General features: G+C 31.9%; 1 protein-coding gene across 1 annotated transcript; it reads right to left on the bottom strand.

The window, feature by feature from the left end:
* Positions 1 to 12,200: 12,200 nt before the first annotated feature.
* Positions 12,201 to 17,400, bottom strand: LOC120075340 (glutamate receptor 2.5-like). Its single transcript, XM_039028640.1, has 4 exons — positions 17,061 to 17,400; positions 13,622 to 14,931; positions 13,182 to 13,479; positions 12,201 to 13,047 (listed from the first exon to the last, which is right to left on the bottom strand). The coding sequence occupies exons 1-4, from the start codon at positions 17,356 to 17,358 to the stop codon at positions 12,395 to 12,397; spliced, it is 2,559 nt and encodes an 852-aa protein (XP_038884568.1). The 5' UTR covers positions 17,359 to 17,400; the 3' UTR covers positions 12,201 to 12,394.
* Positions 17,401 to 21,226: the final 3,826 nt, after the last annotated feature.

Below are 21,226 nucleotides of genomic sequence, written 5' to 3' on the forward strand. Positions count from 1 at the left end.
CTTTCTTTTCCAACCACACACTACACACGCACGCGGACGCACCCACGCACACGCACACGCACCCGCACGCACACGCACGCACACACGTACACGTACAGGCACACACACACGTACATGCACGCGCACACACTCACACATACATACACACACGCGCACACGCAGACGTACCCATGCAGACGCACCCACCCACATGCACGCACGCACACATATACACACACATACGCACCACATGCACACACCATACATGCACCACACATACATAATTGAAGCTCCAATGGTGCTTAGATAATTAATTAAACTCTTTAATTAAATTACCCAACTTTAATTAACTATCAGTCATTCTACTAAAGACCAAAAATTGCACTCTTCACACTATAGATGTATTTCTGTGTCCATTGGATATAACCAATCAACAATGCGATGACCCTTCACAAATTGCTCGTAAGTACGGTTGGATCAAAATTACCGTTTTGTCCATGTAGTTACATCTAACTCCTTAAGTACTAGTAATTCCTCTGATGAACAATAAGTCATAGTCCAACTATGACTAAGTCCCTCTCGGGCCAAAAGAGGGTGTGACCACATTGTTCAAGTCCTGGAATCAGTCTTTAAGGGAGTAATTTATCTACTTACCCCGATATTAGGGAAAAAGTGTATTCTATCTTATGTAGCTGTGTTTCTAACTCCCCATCAGACGAATAATCAAAATGGTAGGCATATTGAATTGGCAATCTAGCCACTCTCACCCATACAAATAAAATGACCGCCTTCATGAGTAGGAGGTCACAACTCACTCAGAATTCAGGTTATGTCACCTATGGTCATCTTAGTGATATGTAAGTCTTTATTATTAACGGTGTTATATAATGAGACTAACCATTTCATGGTCCGGTCTTATATAAACTCTTTGTATAAGATACTCCTGCTAACATGTCTTCACATGAATGATTAGGATCAGATCATTTGTAGCATTTTAAAACACTTGTAACATCTACAAAGAGGGTCATATCCGTAATGTCACAAGGATAAAGTACCCATCCTTATCCATTTACTACTGAACGTTAAGGTTATTATTTAAACAGGATCCACCTGTATGTCTCTACATACTTGTTTAAATTACATGAAATAACCTAGGATCTTAGTTTATTAGATTGAGTGTATGCTCATAAAAGAACAATTATTTTATTAATAACAATTTGTTTATACAATGTTTACAAACTATGGGAATACAAGAGATTTAGGACACCAATCCCAATAATTTAGTGACAATAAGTCGGCGGTGATGTATTTCAACAACAATAGCAATACGAAGCCAAAGCATGTAGATGTGCAGTTTCTGGTTGTTAAAGAAAAAGTTCAAAATGGTAAAATTTTGATAGAACACATAGGAACAAACTCTATGGTGGCAGATTCATTGATTAAAGGTTTACCACATAAAATTTTTCGTGAGCATGTTGCTCGGGTGTTAGTCACTTTTCTGATTCCATGGTTTAGTGAGAGTTTATTATTGAGGATGTTCTTTGACCTTAATTTATTTTTTGTATATAATAAAGTTAATGGTTTATGCTCTATTATTTGAACTTGTTTATCATGCATGTGGCTTAGCAAATGCAGTTTAGCATAAAGTATTTTAGAATGATCTCACTAAGAAATTTAGACCAGTTGGAAACAGCATTGATCTAGATCACTTTGCATGCAGTTTCCATGCTATCCATTCATACTTGATATATGTCATTGAATGTATTCAAATTGGTAATTAAGGAAGGTTTAGTTACAAGGGTAATGACGAAAGCTGCCTTAATTATGCGCTAATACAGGAGATGGACAAGATTAAACTAAAGAAAAATTCTATTATTGAAATAACCTATTTATGTGCGCTTAAAATTTACGTGATTTAATTACATTAGATACACAGACATAGTCCAAGTGGGAGATTATTAGACGTATTTAAATAATAATACATATAATTAAAGTATGGACATTGTCTGTGGATTAATAGTTTATCACATTGGGTTATTTTATTAGATCATTTAGCTCTACTGTATGATCTAATTAATTAAGGATCTAGATTCCTAATTGAGTATGGACTTAATATTTAGAAACACATTCCTAGTTAATTAGGATTTAATAGGAACCCTAATTGAACTAGTATATAAAGAGAACTTAGAACTATGGTCCCCAATATACCAAAGTAATAAGCTGCCAGTCTTTCTTGAATCTCATCTAGAGAGATCTTACTAAGGGCATTCGAAGTTTTGATTGAAGAAGACAATAGCCAGTTTAAAGTCATCATTAATCTTTCAATGGGATCCAGTACGTATATATTCTTAACAATTTTTCATAAATGATCCTAGAATTTATCATTCAATATAGATATAAAGTAATTATGCTAACATATTTCTCATACATTTAGATCATAATAGATTCAAAGATAAGATTCATTAACTCATAAGTTTCTTAATTAACTAGGCTGAAAGTAAGGGCTTTCAATTTAGCTCTAAGAAGTAACCATTGGGTGTATTGGATTTTCTAAATCTTCTACATTAATTGCAAGCAAATTTTCTTCTCTTTTCTTTGAAATTGTAGCCAAACAACAATGACCTTATTTAATGAATTATTTATCTCCATTTTGCATATACGTGTCCAAAAAATAATTTTAGAAAAAGCACATTCGAAGGAATATCCACTCTGACTTGACTTGACTTGCATCGTTGACTTGAATTACTTGGTGCAGCAAACATTGCCTTGCCAAAGATTACGATTTTGTTTCTTTTTTTCCCCTACTATCGTTTTACATTTTTTTTAAAGAAAAAATAGTTCAATTTTTTTTTTTTTTTTTTTTGTCAAATTCTAAAAACAAAAATAAACTTAAAAAGCTACTTTTTCTTTCCAAAATTTAACTAAATTTTTTAAAACATTGATAGGAAATGGATAATCAAACAAAGAAACTTAGTGGTATATAGTGTTTATAAGCTTATTTTGAAAAATAAAAAATTGAAAACTACAATTTTTTTATTGCTAGCTTTCACGATAAATTTATTAGTTAATATATATTTGAATTATATAAAATTTTCAATATCAACATTCATCAAACAACCACAAATATTATTTATTTCATCTACTAGTATGGAAGGAAGAACTTTTATTATTCAAATGCAAACTCTATTTTATAACTATTTAGACCTCGTTTGGTAACTATTTGATTTTTTATTTTCGTTTTTTGAAAATTTAGCATAAAAACACTACTTTCACCTTAATTTTTTCTTTGTTATCTACTTTTTATCAATGGTTTAAAAAACCAAACCAAATTTTGAAAACTAAAAAAAGTAGCTTTTAACATTTTGTTTTTTTTTTAAAAAAAAAAAGGCTAAAAATTCAACTATTGTGCTTAACAAAGATGCAAATCATTTTAATGAGAAGAAATAAGTTTATTTTCCAAAAATAAAAAAAACGAAATTGTTAGCAAATGGAGCTTAGTTTTTTAATTTTTAATTTTTAAAAATTAAGTATATAAACACCTCTTCCATTTCTAAATTTTTTTGCTTTGTTATCAGCTTTCTACCGATTTTTGAAAACTAAAAGAAAATAGTTTTTAAAAACTTCTTTTTATTTTTAAAATTCAACTCAGAATTCAACTCTTTTACCTAAGAAATATAAAAACTATTATAAGAAATTGAAAGGTAACAATCTTAATTTTCAAAAACTAAAAAATTAAAAAAAAAAAATACATAGTTATACAACGGAGGCCTTAATTAAGTTTTGATAGTTTATACAAAGGGTTGGTTGTACAAATAACAATCGGACCCAAAATAATAAAATATGTAGTACAAGAATAAACATATTAGGATATGGCCCAAAATTAGCACTAGTATCACTAATAGGAGCTATCAATGATAGCCATATTGGTAAATGACTAAAAAGTCCGCACGCAACCCACCATTTTACACTTCTTCTTTCGGTTTTCTTAAATTGAAAGCTATCATTGATAGCAACTATCAGTGATAGCCATTGATAGCTACTATAAGTTGCTATCACTAATAGCAGCTATCAATTTTCACTAAGAGATGAACATTTAAAGTTATAAGTGTGGAAGTCTATAAGTGACTATCACTAATGTTGACCTAAGTCATATTACCAATATCATGAATTTCATTCATTTAATTGATATATACTAAAGTCATATCACTAATATATAGATATCACACTGATAGCTTCTATTAGTGAAGATCACTAATAGTCTCTATCAGTGGCTATCATTAATAGCTTTTAGCAGTGGTTATTAATGATAGACTTTCATTAAATGGAGTCAACTTTTTAATCATTGATATCATCGATATATGGATATCACCTAAGTTTTATCACTGATAACACTAATATCACTTATATCGTGATTATCGGTGATAGCTTCTATCACTGGTAACATGCCATCAAAGATAACTTCTGTCATTCTCTTTTACTATCACATAACATGCTATCATTGATGAGTTCTATCAGTGATAATATGCTATTAGTGATAACTTCTTGGCATTTCCCTTACACTTTAGTTCAAGATCCAACTTTATTGATTAATTATTCACTAATTTGGCTATCAATTATAGACATCTATAAGTGGCTATTAATTGTGAAAGAAAATCATCAAAGATTAAGCCATCAATTATAATAAATATTAGTGGCTATCACTAATACACTTTCATTAGTGACTATCAATTATCAATTTTGAAAGATTAACACTAAAAGCTATTGTTGAAGGAGAAATTTTGGACCAATGACAAACCGCCACATCATTTACTAAATTAATGATGAAATTCCAAATCATCAATTTAGGACCAACTAGGAGTTGACATGTGTCTCAAATTGAAGCTGAATACAAATTTTGATGACACTATATGTTTTCATCATGATCGTTGAATCAGATAAAATTAATTTGGCCTAATTTGATATTTTTATTTGGGTTAAAGTCCAACTAAGCCCAAAAAAATAGGTTGAATTTGACCTAAATGTCAAATCAGGCCCAAATCTAACTAATTCGACCCAAATGTCAGACCTATGGACCAACCAAGCCCAAGTCCAACTAATTGGGTCCAAAGGCTCATGGATCAGCCGAGTCCAAACCCATTAAGTCCACTAGAGAACTTATAAATAGAGGAATTCTCTTCATTTGTAAGGGTCAGCATTTCTATATTCTAGATAGCCTGGAGAGAATTCTCCCAACAATCAAAAGACTCTTAGACTTCTGAAGCTGCACAAGGACCCTGAAGATACAAGGACTCTTCCAAGACTTCAACTTCAAGAAAATCACGTGTTCTGCTTCTTCAAGTCAAGCGTACACATTCAACTGAGAGGGAATCAAAGGATATAGTACTAGAGATTGAACCACATCCACAAGTTCCATTGTATGAAACAAGTTTCTCCATAAACCTTGTACGAACAAATATACCTCTGATCTCTCTCTCAACATCCAAACAAATCAATTGCACCAAAGAAAGTTGCATCCAAAGTAACTGCTGCAAGTGGCTCCTACATGGACCTATCACCCGTAGTCGCTTAAAGGAGGTTCTACAAGGATAAGAGCAGAGCTTCGTCATCACACATAGCATTCTGAAGTAGATGACAGAGTCTTCTAAAGGCGGGGTTATCATCAATTAAAATCCCTTGTTTGAAAACTCTACTTTTGCCTCCAAGAGAGAAAATCACACTCGGGTGTGATGTCTGTCAAGATGGCAGATGTGATGGCCAAGGCAGCTGTGGCGGAAATGGAAAGAAAGATAAATTTTCTAAAGAAAGATGTTGAGAAGTGAGTTCATGAGATCGCTGCCTTAAGAGAGCGGGTGCAAGCTCGTGAAACCATTGAGTCAAGTCAAACCTCTGCTATCAGGGCAATTGACAAAGGGAAGATCGTCCTACAAGAAGTTTAACAACAGCAATCAAACTTTGTTGCCTCTCTATCGATTCAACTGTTGCAAGATATGATTTTGACTTCCATAAGGGCTCAATATGGAGGCCCATCTCAGACCTCCTTTATGTATTCCAAGTCGTACACCTAGAGAATTGACAACTTCAGGATGCCTGTTGGGTACCAAACCTCGAAGTCCCAACAATTCGATGAAAAGGGTAACTCGAAACAATACAATGCCCATGTTGTCATAACATACGAGAATGTGGGAACCAGAAGAGATCTGCTGGTCAAATAGTTTGTCATAACCTGAAAGGAAACGCTTTTGACTAGTACACTAATCTATAGCTTGAGGTGATCAACAGTTGGGAAGAGTTGAATAGAGAGTTCCTGAATCGCTTCTACAACACCAAGCGCACTATCAGTATGATGGAGTTTTCAAATGCCAAACAATGAAAGGAGAGTGGGTCATCGATTACATCAATCGATGGAGAGCTTTGAGCTTGGACTGCAAAGATCGACTTACCAAACTATTTGCAGTAGAAATGTGCACCCAAGTATGCACTGAGACTTCTTTATATTTTGCAGGAAATAAAAACCCGTACGTTTGAGGAATTGGCAACTCACACCCATGATATGGAGATGAGCATCGCCAATAGGAGGACGGAGGATTTCCTGATCCTTGAGATGAATAAGGCAAGAAAGAGAAAAAAGGCACTGAGAAGATTGTGAAAAGTGTCACGAAGAAATCAATGGTCGTTAATATGACCCCGCTAAAATTTTCTTCGAAAGAAAAAGAGAAGAAAGACGATAGAGGCAAAAGACGCGCCTAACATTGAAGGAGGGCAAAAAAAAGTTTATCCATTTCCTGACTCCGATGTTGCAGATATGCTTTAGCAACTGCTAGAAAAGCAGCTATTCAGCTACCTGAATGCAAACGACCAAAACATGCCAGAAAAGTGGACAATCCTACAAGTATCACAGGGTCATTAGCCACTCGGTCAAAAAATGTTTTATGTTGAAGGAGTTGATTCTAAGGTTGGCTCGTGATAGAAAAATTGAGCTAGATCTGGACGAGGTTGCTCAAACAAATCATGTCGCAGTGGCAGTAACTCCGACTGCTCCAACACCGAATATGCGTTATGACGAAAAAGAAAGTTTAGTCCAGTTTGGGACTTTTGAACCTATAATCGTTCGAGTAGTCCAAATGAGAGATTTTCAAAATAAAGAAGAACATGTTGATGATGAAGATGATAAGGGATGGATTCTCATAACGGGTCAAAAGAAGAGAAAGCTGAGTTCAATTTGAAAAGATTCACACTCCTATCGGAGTTACAGAAGAGGGAACATAACTCAAAAAATTAAAGGAAAAAAGAAGGCTTAGAAGCCCAGGCTTGTTGAGGAGGAAGATGAGGACTTCCCTCAACCCAGGCAATAGGTTATATTAGCAGATTTCCTGCTAGAGAACTTCTATGGTCACTATTTAAGGAGAGTTCTAGAGGTTGTTGCATATCATGTCGTCAGTGCATCAAGAGAAAAGGATACTTCTCTAAGTTGGTCGAAAGTAATGGAAGAATCAAAAGACTTACTATCGTTCAACATAGATGACCTATTGTCACTCCCTCAAACAAATGAGATGGTTTTTATTGATGTGTTGTTAGAGTCCAACGCATCTAGTTTGTCGACCTTTATGACGTGCGCGTATGCCTCTTGTTGTACGTCCATAGGTTTCTCAGACGAGGATCTATTATTGGGATCAAATCTGCATAATAGGCCTATGTATGTCTCGGGATATGTTTGAGAATAGAAAGTTGGGAAAATTCTCACCAACAATGGATCAACCATCAATATAATGCCTAAGACGACTATAAAGCAATTGGGCATCCTCATGGAAGAATTGTGGAATAACAAGTTGGTAATTCAAGGTTTCACCAAGGCACTAAAAGGGCGATAGATATGATACACTTAGAACTCCTCATTGGCAACCTAAAGGCCGACGCGTTGTTTCATGTCATAGACTCGAAGATCACCTATAAGTTGTTGTTGGGACATTCTTGGATTCATGGAAATTTGGTGATAACATCAACACTGCATCAATGTTTCAAGTTCTATGAAGACAGGACTAGGAAAGTTAAAGCAAACTCTAATCCATTTTCAGAAAGCCGAGTCTCACTTCACAGATGCGAAGTTTTATTTGAAGAGTGAGAGTGTTGATGAGGTAATGTCTGTGGAGACTCCATTAATAAAGGATGGAAGTGAATCCAAATCGAAATCACAAGTAGATGCAGGGAAGCAAACAAGCAGTAAGGCACAAGCCTTTAGCTCGAAAGGGGGTAAGGCATCCACCAGAGTCACAAAGACATCGGTTTTAAAAGATGAAAAGGCTCCAAGTTCTCTGATCTTGCACTATGTTTATTTTTCAAGGTGCAAGAAAGGTGAGTCGCCTTTTACGGAATGCTTAAAAAGGCTTGAAGATCGGGGATAATGAAAACTTAAAAGAAAGTTTCATTACACCACTTACACCGATAACGAAGTAGGAAATCCATGAACTTAAGAAAGACTTGACAAAGGCAAATATGCCTGAAAGACGAACAGAAGATGGGTTCGACACTAAGGCTTACAAATTGTTGGTAAAAGGAGGGTATGACTTCACAACTCACACTGAATTTAAGAGTTTGAGCATTTATGAGCGAACCAAGCTTTCTTTGACCCAGAAGAAGCTTTTGCAAAAGGGGCATGCTATACCTGCATCGAGGAATGGACTTAGATATAAGTCGTCAAAGCCAGTTCACATAACCAGAAAGGTGAAGGAAAAGGTAGTCAACAACAATCATATAAAATCAAAAGACTCACCAACAATCAAAAGACTTTATGCAGTTTGAAGACGTAAGTCAAAAGACTTACAAATATATATGCTATACCTACCCAGAGGGAATTCTCCTAAACAATCAAAAGACTCTTAGACTCCTAAAGCTGCACACTCCTTGAAGATACAAGTCTCCTCAAGATACAAGAACTCTTCCAAGACTTCAACTTCAAGAAAATCATGCACTCCGCTTCTTCAAATCAAGCGTACGCATTCAACTAGAGAGAATAAGAGGATCAAGTACTAGAGATCGAACTATATCGCATCAAATCAATATCAACATCAACACAAGTTCCACTCCACGAAACAAGTTTTTCCGAAAACCTCGTGTGAACAACTATGAACTATTGTTGAGAAAATTTTATCATGATTATTAATAGACTTTTATCACTAATAAACTTTAATCATTGATATCTACCTAAGTTTGATATCACTAATACATGAATATGACTGATATTATTTAAGTTCTATCACTAGTATCACTAATAATTGGTATTACCAATACACAAATACATAAATATTTCAATTTGGGCCTTTCAATTTGGCTCTCTATAGAATTTTTTTCCAAGTTTATTACCTATAAAAAGAAAAAAAAAAGACTATTGGCTATGTTGATAACGTTCTCATTTCTCATTTTTTGAGAATTAAACTTGTTTAATAACTATTATCATTTCTTATTTTAAACTTTTAAGAATTGTTTCTAAAAATAGTGCAAATTTGAGGATTGAAAAAAGTAGTTTATTTCAAATCCGTTTTTATTTGCTATTTAATATAACGTTTCATTGTAATAGTTAAACTTGATGATTGGCTTGTCGGTGCTATGTCATTTATGAACTAGGCATTTTCAAATATTTGGTTTGAAACTCAAATAAAAAAATCGAAGAAAGGAAAAAATAAAAGGAAATAAAAAGAAATCGGAGAAAGGAAAGAAAACTAAAATAATCGAAGAAAAAAGAAAATAAAAAAGGAGAAGAGGAAATAAAATTAAAAAAAAAAAAGAGAGAAGAAAGGAAAGAAAAAACCAGAGAAAAGTAAAGAAAATAAAAAAAAAAAAGATAAAAAAAAAAAGGAAAGAACAAGTATGCAAGGGAAAATTAAAAATTAAAAAGAAAAAATCAAAATTAATTGGTCAATATTTTTATATTTATAAATATTTTAAAGAGGTGCTATATGTTAAATTTTTTTTTTTCAGATTTCGCTATATAATAAATATCTTATTACGAACCAGGCTAATCTTGAACATTTTATTTTCAAATATCTACTATTTTTAGACATCCAATTCAACCTTAAACCATTCAACAAAAATTATATTATTTCGAAGAAAGAAAATTGAGATTATTGTATACTGATTAATTAAAGAGAAATTTAACAAGTAAAAGAAAAACAGATTATTTGAGATCTTTCTTTTCTTCAAGCAGTCGAATAATAAATAGAGAGGTAAGGGTACAATTATAATTAAATTTCCAAAATATTTTTCTACATATTTTTCAACTTCTCAGAAATTCATGGGAAAGGTGAGAAGCGAGTGTAACTAATAGAAAGACATCAATGAATTATTTCTTGAAAATTTCATTTTTCAATCAATCATTCAAAATTTCATTTTTCAATCAATCGTTCATTTTTCGATAGGTTGAAGATTCAAGAATTTTCTTCAATTTAATTAATTTTAAGAAGAAGAAAAATTGACACGATTCATGAGGAGAGATGGATGGCTAAAAATCTGGTTGCGATATTTGTTTCATCAATGATCAAATTTGTGGTTTATTAAAAGAAAATAATCAAATTTGTGGTCAGTACAATATATTACTTTATCATGTTTGATTTGAAATATATATATATATATATATATGAAAAGAAATAACCTCCATTAGAAAAGGATATACATGGTTTAGTTGGAATTTTTTTAGACTAACTCAAAAATTCAAGTTGGCTGAATTGGTTACTCGGAAAACTCGAACAGAATATTCAAGTCAACCCAATTCAATCCTTAAAATTGAGATTATTGCATACTTATTAATTTAAATACTTATATCTTGTGGAGCAACATTATGACTACAACTCTTTGATGTATATGGCTTGAAAAATATAGAACTTTACAAGATGTTAACGGACACCAAAATCACTTGTGGGATGATGTTTTATCAATGGTTGTCCTTTAGAGTACTAAGTCATCTTTATTTTGTAAGTATGATGCCTCTACTATTGCTCAAAACTGGAATACCTTTTTTGTAGCCTTTTTGCCTCTGATTTTTTCTCTTTTGGTTTGAGCTATCTTTTAGAGCTCTTTGTCCATATAACTATTCACTACAAGAATTATGGGCTTTAATGTCGGTTGACAACTGATATTAAAGATAGTGTTATTAAAGCCCTTTAATGTCGGTTGTCTGTCGGTTTTAAATCGACATTGTACACCATCTTCAATATCGGTCTAAAACCGACATTAAAGACAACTGATGTTAAAGGGTTTTAATAACATTATCTTTAATGTCGGTTGTCAACCGACATTAAAGCCCTTTAATGTCGGTTTTAAATCGACATTGGAGCCCAGAATCCATGTCCGTTTTTTTTTCAATTATCGTTCTTTTTTAAAATTCCGTTGTCGAATACATTTTTAATGTTGGTCAAAAAGTTAAAAAGGACATTATATGTCTCGTGCTGGCCAGGAAATATCCGTCATTATTTTTTATTAAAAAAATATAAAAAAAAATTATTCATTGTAATGCGTGTTTGTTATATTCTACCTAGCAAGCCAACAATATTTGTCTTCTACCTATGAATTCACTTAACTCAAACTTGAAATATAACAACAGACAGGACAATACACTCTACCCCAAAACTAAATACAAAGTTACCTACATTGAAGCATACTTCTATAACAATTTATCCACAAACAAGAATTAATATTTCCAATTCATTCTATAAGTACTCATCAAATATGAAATAAACACACTAACCAACATTTGTATATCAAACAATAAAACCCAGAATTCTTGTAGTGAATGCATTCATCGCTAGTCGCATCGAGGTATGATGAAGGTGCTAAGGAGGTAACAATCTAGTTCAGTGCACTTATTGATCCCTCTCTCCTTTGGTATCTTGTTAAAAAAAAAACTAAAATCTCATAAAACATAAAAATTTAAATACCAAATATCCTTGAAATATATTATAAATTCCAAACAAAAAAAACAACAATCCTAAAAAAAATTTAAAAATTCAACCTAAAGCTAAACCCAAAAAACATAACCTAATAATATCCTTGAAATTTTATATATACTCAATCCGAGACTTAATCCAACCTGACAATTAAAAAAAAAAAAAAAAAAAAAAAAAAAAAAAAAAAAAAAAAAAAGGAAAAATTCAACACAGCTCAATCTGAAAACAACATAAAACTAATCGAACTCAACATTTACGATTGTAGTTCAAAATATTCAAATGGTAGGAACATTTAAACATTCGTAAAAGAAAAGGTCTCATGAGCTACATCAACTCGATCACCATTCTCTAGCAATAGGAAAATCGCCATAAAAGCAACAAAATCTCGTCTACCTCTAGTAGCTAGAACATCGAAAATGTGATTGCATTGCCTAAGAGCGTGCCTAAAAGAGAGACAATAAAAACCAAAGCAAAATAGAGCATTAAGATTTCCATGAAACCATGAATTGTAGGCCCATAATATACATCAAGACCAACAAAGCAATAGACCCACAAATTATGAATAAGTTCAGGAAAGGCTCAGGTCCTAAGCCCAGCCCGTTTTCTTTGTCACTTGAAGAGCATTTGAAAGACTCCAGTAATTTGTGTTCCATCGTTGATATATTGTTTGCTAGAGTTAATTCCGCAATCGATCTAGAAACCTCCGCACCAAGTTCAGACCCCTTCCGAAAAGCAAAGCCAATTCCACCGAGCTTGAAAGAGGAAACGGCTTTGGTGTAGCCTTTGCAATTTTTGGCAAGGAAAATATCTGCATGGGGGCTTATGAAGAAAGCAGCTTTAATGCTACCATTCTTTAATGCTTTTGGATAATCGTCTATGGAATTCATCTTCTTAATTTTGGAAGGCTCAAATTCTAGGGTACTGTTGAGGTAATTGTATATGAATGATTCAGAATTGCAGCCAACGGTGGCGTCCGGCATCTGCTTCAGCGTTTCAACGTCGAGCACCGAAGGTTGAGACCAAGAGTTTGTCATCAACGATGTTAAACTCGCCGAGAAACTCGTTGTCACCACTAGAATTGCAAACAACCATGGCCCCATCACTAACCGAGCCAACCCATTCTTCACTGGCTCTCCTGCATTTTATTCATAACATTTGTTTCAAAGACATATCGTATCGTTCAATTTGTGTTAAATAATCATCCATCAATCCAAAAGTTTAAACATTACAATTGTTTAAAAGAGAATGTAATTATGAGTAAAACTTAACTGTGCATGTAAAAGATGAAGGAAACCGAAAACCACACCATGTTTCCGAAACCCTTCAACTCGTCGTTATTTTGATGTTCAATTAGCCAAATAACAAAGGAAACAAAAATATGCATTGTGGGTATTAAGAGCCACACTGGAAGTTCAAAAGCCTCCATGAAAGCCCACCGCCTTTTCCACTTCTCTTGCTTCTCTGTTACCACCATCACAATGTCTGTGTTCAAATATGCCACTGTGAAATCCACATGTTCAAATCGTTTTGCCAATATTGTAATGTCCCCTACTGCTCCATCGTATTCCTAACACCACATTAAATACTACATTTTTAGATATTTTAATTAGATTGACACATCCATAACTTTCTCTATCAATCATCTACTTTTAATTTCTGGTCCAAAATATCAAACTAAGAGTAACTAGAAGTGAGAGAAGTTGGGTTACCTTATGGTAGACTGCCTTAATCATGTCATCATATGAGTGATTAAAAGGAAACAAATCGTAGGCCGATATGTTTTTAATATTATTCATAACTGCCCTAGACACATCAATGGAAAATCCAGAGAAATTTTTGGCCGTCCCATTGGAATAGTAGCTCACGTTTACAAATTCTTGACAAGCTCCTTGCCCTGGAACAGCAAATCTCAGCTTTCTTTCTCCATTATTACTATTTGCTTTGGAAACCCTCATTTCCGACAATTCTCTAACACCCATCTTTCCCATTTTGTTGGATCTCAAAGCTTCTTTTTTATTAATTTCCACAGACTTCTCAACAAAACCAAATTTGCCTGTCCAAAACGCCACTTCTTTGTAGGCATGATCCACCACTTTAATGATTTTGAAATTTGGTGATTCATATATTAACATCCCATTATTATTCTTGGAGAATCTCACCATTCCACTAACCCCTTCAAAATTGCTCTCTAAAATTTTCTCCTTTAGTTCTTCACTTGATGAGCTTAAATTTTCAACTCCCATGTTTTCCATGGCACTAGTGATGGCATGAGCTGCATCATAAGCTTGAATGGCAAAAATACTTGCTTTTGTTGGCTCTTCTTCTTGTGGATATTCTAATTTGTAAATCTTCTTAAACTTGGTTTCAAAGCTTTTGAGGGACATTTTGGTGTCATTGAAATATGTTTGAAACCCAATAACCCCTTCCATTTTGTTCAAAAGGGAAGAAGAAGAATCTAAAGAGGAAATGAGGTCAAAAACTTCATGTGAGACAATCCAAGTATACCCATTTCCAATCATATTCATTTTCTTTGCTTTTGTAAAAAGAAGATCAACCAATTCTAGAGAAAGTTGCGTTACTATAAAAACCCCATTTCTTTGGTTATTCATAAGCTTTTTCAATTCATTTTCAATCAATATTTCGGCTTGAATAATATTGGAGGAGGAAGATAAGGCTACAAGGCGGTTGATCTCTATATTAACCGGTCGAAATGAATCGAAGTGGCGATGGACTGAGATGTTAGAGGGATGATGAATATTTGTGATTTCACAAAAGATGGTGACTTTTGGTGACAATTGGAAATGGGTCAAAATTGAAGCAATGATGTGATGGGTGATGTTATTGTTAGCCATTTGAATCAAAGATGGAATTTTGAGAGGGTGTAATAATTGTGTAGTTGAAATGGAAAGTATAGGAATTCCGACAAGAATTTTATGGTCGAAGATGACAATCGAATCTTGCTTTCTCGATAATCCAATAATTACCGCTTTGACTCCTCCTTTAGTAATGAGATCCAAAGCTGTCGGGAAAAAATAATTATTTTTTCTTTTCATTGGAGGACTAAGTTGACTTATAATCAACTAAGCAAGAAGTTAAAAGATATATAATTTTCGATCAACAAATGTGAGATTCAAATCTCTTTACTTCAAATCGTTATTAAAAAAATAAATGAAAACATGTACTTTTAACGTTACAATTTATTTAGATTTTTAAAATTTATTCACTAATTTTAATAAAAATATTTTTTAAAAATTCAAAATTCACAAAATTTCACGAAAATCAAAGTATCTTATTAGATTAGGAGACGAATGCACACACTCAAATATTCAATTAATGTATAAAAAATCACAAATTTAAACAAATAATTCCTTCTTTTTTTTTTTGAAAAGAAAAGTGCTTCATTATTATTGATGTTCAATCATCATGTTAGCTAATTTGATCGATTTAAGATAAAAATTGATACACTTTTTTCTTTTATTAAATTTGAATTTGAGCTCCAAAAATTAGAAAGTGCATCAGTTATGCACTTTGATAAAATATGTTTGGAAGGCTGAAATAGTTGATTATATTAATTAATTCATTTGTGAAGAAATCGATAATGATCCTATCATTTCTTTTTCTCCTCCTATCTATAAGTAAATTTTTATAAGTCCACGTAATATATTATTTTATTTTTTATTAAAAAAATCCATTCTAATCCATATGAAAAATGGTTAGAAATAGTTTGTTCAAGTTTTCAATTTTCAAAACCAACATCTTTTCTAAACTTCGTTAGAATAGTTTTTCTCGAATCTATTTCAGGTCGACCATCGAGATTTAGTTAAAAAATTAACTCTATTTTTTAATTTATAAATTGATTTTAGGTCTACTCAATACATCTCAACTATTATATAATGAGATTTTGTTAATTCTATTCCATCAAATTGAAACATCAACTTTGTTGTTAATCTTATGTTCAATTTCTGATAAATTTTAGCATTATTGTTAATAAAAAGTAAATTAGAAATCTCTCAAGCTTACTTTTTCAACCAAATCTAAACATGGCATGAAATTAAAGTCGACTACTCCACAAAATCAACAATTTTATAAATCTTTATAAAAATAACAAATTGCAACAAAAAGTTAGTCCAATAATATACTTTCTTTTGGAATCTCCATTAGTTTCGTAGTTAGAAATATATTCTATATTCACTAAAAGCACATGAAAATATTTTTATTGGTGGCTTAAATTGAAAATCTCTATTCAATTTTCATCCACATGTCAAAATTTCATATTTTCATATAGGTTTAACATCGATATAAAGATAGGTAATTTGACATTTTCATTATATCGTAAAAACGCTATGAAACATAAAAATAAGCAATAAAATGAAACTAATATGTATGTAATATAAATAATAAATATTTTAACTCGCAAAATTTTTATTTACTAAATTCTAACTTCAATTTTTTTTAATGATTTTTTCATAATTATCTATTGATTAATATTTTGTCGATATTTTCATAAAATTGATATCTCAATTTTTCTTATTGACATCAACTTTATTAATAATGGTCTGTTTGGTATAATTTTTCAAGTATTTAATTTTAAAAAAGTTCTTATAAAAAAGAGTTTAAATAAAAATGATTTTTTTTTAAAAAAAAAAACTTTTTTCTCTAATCAATCCAAACAGATTCTAACACTATTGTTTTCGACTTTTTATAAATAGGAGAAAGAAATGAATGAATTAGGGAGAGAAGGAAAATAGCTATGCTTACCTTTTTTTTATTTTCCAAAAAAGTTATAGAGGGGAATATTTTGTTCTTAAATTAATATGAGGAAACTTGGGCAACTTTTTGAAAAGGCCGATGATTATAAAGATTAAGAAAAATCTGGTAGAGAGTTTAAATTTATCCTAATCTATAAGTTTAAGCTTTTAGGTTAGTGGATGATTAATTTTACACGAGTTATAGGAGAGGAGACTGAGTTGAAGAAAAATGAAAAATGAAGGTCTATTTGGATCGATTATACAAAAAGAAAATGTTTTTAATGACTTAAAAAGTGGATCCAAATATGTATTAAAATGATAAAATCATCATTATCATTTATTTATGTAACCATATAATATTATGAAGATGTAAATTTTGAAGAAAATTGAAGGAGATTACCAGAAGAAGGTGGGGAAGTAAAGTTTGGATGAGAATAATCATGGAGGAGAAGCTCCAACTTATACTTAACACATGAAGAAGCCAAATGAAAATCCCTTAAACCCATTTTCATTGCCACCATCTGTTGCTTCCCAATTTGAGACCCACTATCAAAAATCACTCCAACTCTTGGATTAGTTCTATTATCTTTTTGACAAGTGAGTTCTTTTTTGCTTGTATGAGCTTCTGAGCCCAACAACAGAAACAATAACACCAACCCCAGAAAGAAGGAGGAGCAGCAGAAGCCATTACCAAGCATTTTTTTTCCTTTTTGAGTCGAATCATACAAGTATAGTAGTTGATCAAAGATAATGGACTTGATTTTATAGTAATAATTATCAGAAGTTGGGCCAGAAAAATTATTAATCCCGTCAGCTGGGTTAGTTATATTATTAAAAGCCAATTTCCAGTACAATTCGATATGTATTGAAATTATTCATATAATATCCACAATCTTGGGACTTAAGTTTAATTTTGATGTAACAGCTTGAAAGACCAATAAAATTTCAAAATCTTGACTTTTCAAGGGAGAGCTGATAGAGATGCAATTGAATGCATAGTATTAAGTCAATTCTGAAACTTTAATACATTAAAAAAATTCCAAAGAAGGAAATTTCGAAGGGGTTTCGCTTGTATTTAAAAATTTTCCCAAATCAACTATTGAAGAGGAGATGAAATTGGGGCAAAGACCGAGATGGACATGGACCCATCACGGTGCATTTTATTTCTAATTTAACATAGTACTTAATTTATTTTTTATTTTTTGACATAGTACTTAATTTTTCCGACATCGAAAAGACAATACATTAATAGTTGGACAACGCAACTGTACTAACTAAAGATATCAAAATAAAATCATCGTTTCTAAACAACGTGGTCGTGGGCTTCTCCTTATCTCCGTCGCCTCCCCTCGCATCAAATTCTCCAACCAAGATAAAATTACATTATATTTTAATTTGAATATTTTAGTATATATATAATTTCAAATTCTCCGGCCAAGATAAAATTTCTAATTTTAATATTTTAATATATGTTATACTAGGAACATAAACAAAAACTAATGTCTTAGCAATTTTAATATTTTAGTTGAAAAGATCAAACATTGATCTAGACTTTACCTGGGTAGTTTATGTTGGATATATAGTGAAAGAAAAGGAAAGTTTGGTGAAGATTTGAAACATAAAATGAATTTAATTGTTTAGAAACTTTCAAATTGAATTGAAACTTCAAATTAAAATGATGTTTCATGTACAAATTCAATACGTATAAAAGTTAAATTTGTAGTTTTTTCAATTTGAATTAATTATGTTTGATTTTTGTCAAGTAACAACTCAATTGAGTTAAATTTGATAAATATTTTAATTTTTGTATTTGTTTGATTTTACTTTTTAATTTATAGATTTACAAAGTTGTTAGCCTATAAATAGCAACTTGGTTTTTCATTTATAGGATCTCATTCCAAATTGAAGAGTTCTCTCCCTTCTTTCTTTCTTTCTTTTGTTCTTGATTTTAGTTGAGAGAAAGTATCCGAGAGCTCTGCCAGATCCGAGTAGTTCGAGGTTGCGGTTCTACCAGAGCTAGTCATTGTATCCAACTAAGACGATTGTTGTAGTATGCTTACAACCCATACAAAACAAATAATTGTCTTCAGAACAGTACTTACTAGAAGCGTGTCTAGACTACGTTTTAAGTCTCCAAAGTTTGCTAGTGTATTAAATTCTATATATATTCTTTCCACTAACAATTTGAAGAATATTAGTATATTTGAACTGATGGCTGCAAACTCCTCCATGGCTGATTCTACCATCATTGGATCACCCATTGTCAAACCTTATGCTAAAAAACAAGAGAAGTTTAAGGGAGACAATTTCAAGAGATAGCAACAAAAGATGATCTTCTATCTCATCACACTAAATGTTGCTCATATTTTGAAGAAAGATTGCCCAATTACCTCATCGAAAGTTGTAACTCTTGAAACAGAAGCTGCAAAGCAAGCATGGATACATTCAGACTTTCTGTGCCGTAATTATATACTTAGTGGTCTTGAGAATACATTGTATAATGTCTATTGCAAGAGTACAGTACATCAAAACTATTGTGGGAGACATTAGACAAGAAGTACAAGCTAGAAGATGTTGGTAGTAAGAAATTTCTGATAGAGTAAATAAGCATACATCAGAAGAAATTAGAATCAATAAGTACTCTACTTACACTTAATTTGAGTTTAAAAACATGCTTAAAACAAAGTTTATAACAAGAGGATTTCAAGAGTACAATACCTTGAAATTGATAAATTGGGCCTCCAATTGCTTTTTTCCATAAATTGGGCCTCCAAATTGATAGTAGACCACCACAATAATCTTCTCCACTAATCTTCAACTTGGATTGAGAGGTGGAATCTTAGATTGAGCTCAATTAGTTAGGAAAGGAAGAGGGTTTTTGAGAGAATACAAAATTTCTGAAAAAAGTCCAATTGCATTAAGTGGAAAACTGAATTATTCAAATATTTATGAATCTCATTCATGCAACCACTCACTTAATCAGCTAATTGAGAATTAGCATTAAGTGAATGGGCTAGGTATGAGAATGTTGATTAAACCATTAAATAATTCACTCAAAACTAAAATATTGGGATTTTTTCGCTCATAATTTCAAAACTTAATCTTTAATTAATTTAACTTGATTAAATTAAAATAAGATATTAAAATTTATTTTCTGAAAATGAATATCCTTAATGTAAAATTGATTTAAATTTAAATAAATAATTAATTAATAGTTATTAAAATAATTAAACACATGATTTATACATGTTCTATTCATGTGTAATTAATATTTAAATCAATATTTAAATATTTTAATCTCTTCGATTGCTTTTAATTTCGATAAATTTAAACGTTTTAATTATATCATATATAATTAATCAAACCCTAAATTGAATTTAAACATTTCAAATTTAGAAAACCCTAATTTCGATTTTGAACATTTCAAATTTGCTCAATTAATTAATCCAAGAAATAATTTTACGAGCTAGTAGAGGGACCTTATGGACCTACAGATCATGAGCTTCAACAATTTAAGATTAATAAGCTAAACTTTTTAGATCGAATTAATCAATATTTGTTAACTACCGAGACATACCACTATAGCTTGATAGTTGTACTCTCCTCACTGTAGATATATTTCTGTCCACTTTAATCATAATTAGTAAGTCAATTCTTCACAGGTTGTTCGTATTTACAGCTAGGTCAAAGTTATCGTTTTACCCCTGTAAATACATCTTACTCTTTAAGCTCCTGTTGATGCTCTATTGAACAATTTGGTTTATAGTCCAACTAATAAACCATGACCCTCTCGATCATGAGAGGGTGAGGCCCCATTGTTCAAGACCAGGAATCAACACTTAAGAGAACAACCTATTTGCTAACCCTAAGTCAGGTAGGAGTGAATTTCATCTTGTAGAACTATGTCCCTAGCTATCTATTCGGTCTTATTCCCAAAATGGGAGACATTGAACAGTGTCGTTGGACTACTCTCACCTATGTAGATCAAAGGATATTCCCTAATAAACATGAGTTCATAGTTAACTCAAGATTAAGATCGAGTTACCCTAAGTCATCGAATTTGAAATAGTCAGTTTTAACAGTAAAAGGTATTATAAAGAAAAGTGACTATTTTGAGATCCTATCTTATGCAAACATCCTTTGCATAGGATGCCTCCACTTGCATGTCTCTACATGAATGATTTTGGAATCACATCATTTGTATCAATATATAAAGTGAGCCGCATCCAATAGTGTTACCAGGATGAGATACCCAATCTCATTCATATACTTATAGACCATTTTCACTATATACTAAAACTTGATCCAATTTTATGTCTCCACATGAAGTTAAATTATTCATATTAACAGCCATGGATTTGTTTATTGGATTTTTATAACAGAATGCAATATCAATAACTATTTATTGAAGGAAATACTCAAATGAAACTTTTATTGATAAACAGAATATGTTTCTAACTTTTACAAACTGCGAGTTTTAGGACATTCCCAACAATCACCCACTTGGACTAATACTCCAGTGAGTTGCAAATATATACAAATGTATAATGTTTACAATGTTAAGAA

This window comes from Benincasa hispida, chromosome 4 (genome assembly GCF_009727055.1).
Source record: "Benincasa hispida cultivar B227 chromosome 4, ASM972705v1, whole genome shotgun sequence".
NCBI classification, from domain to species: Eukaryota; Viridiplantae; Streptophyta; class Magnoliopsida; order Cucurbitales; family Cucurbitaceae; genus Benincasa; species Benincasa hispida.

Bases quoted from the DNA above. Each gene is read 5' to 3' on its own strand.
- LOC120075340 (XM_039028640.1), bottom strand. From the start codon at position 17,358: ATGCTTGGTAATGGCTTCTGCTGCTCCTCCTTCTTTCTGGGGTTGGTG. The intron at 14,932-17,060 runs GTAATCTCCTTC...TTTTCCCGACAG, and splicing joins TACTTCCCCACCTTCTTCTG to CTTTGGATCTCATTACTAAA. The intron at 13,048-13,181 runs GTTAAGTTTTAC...AATAAAATGCAG, and splicing joins CTTCATCTTTTACATGCACA to GAGAGCCAGTGAAGAATGGG.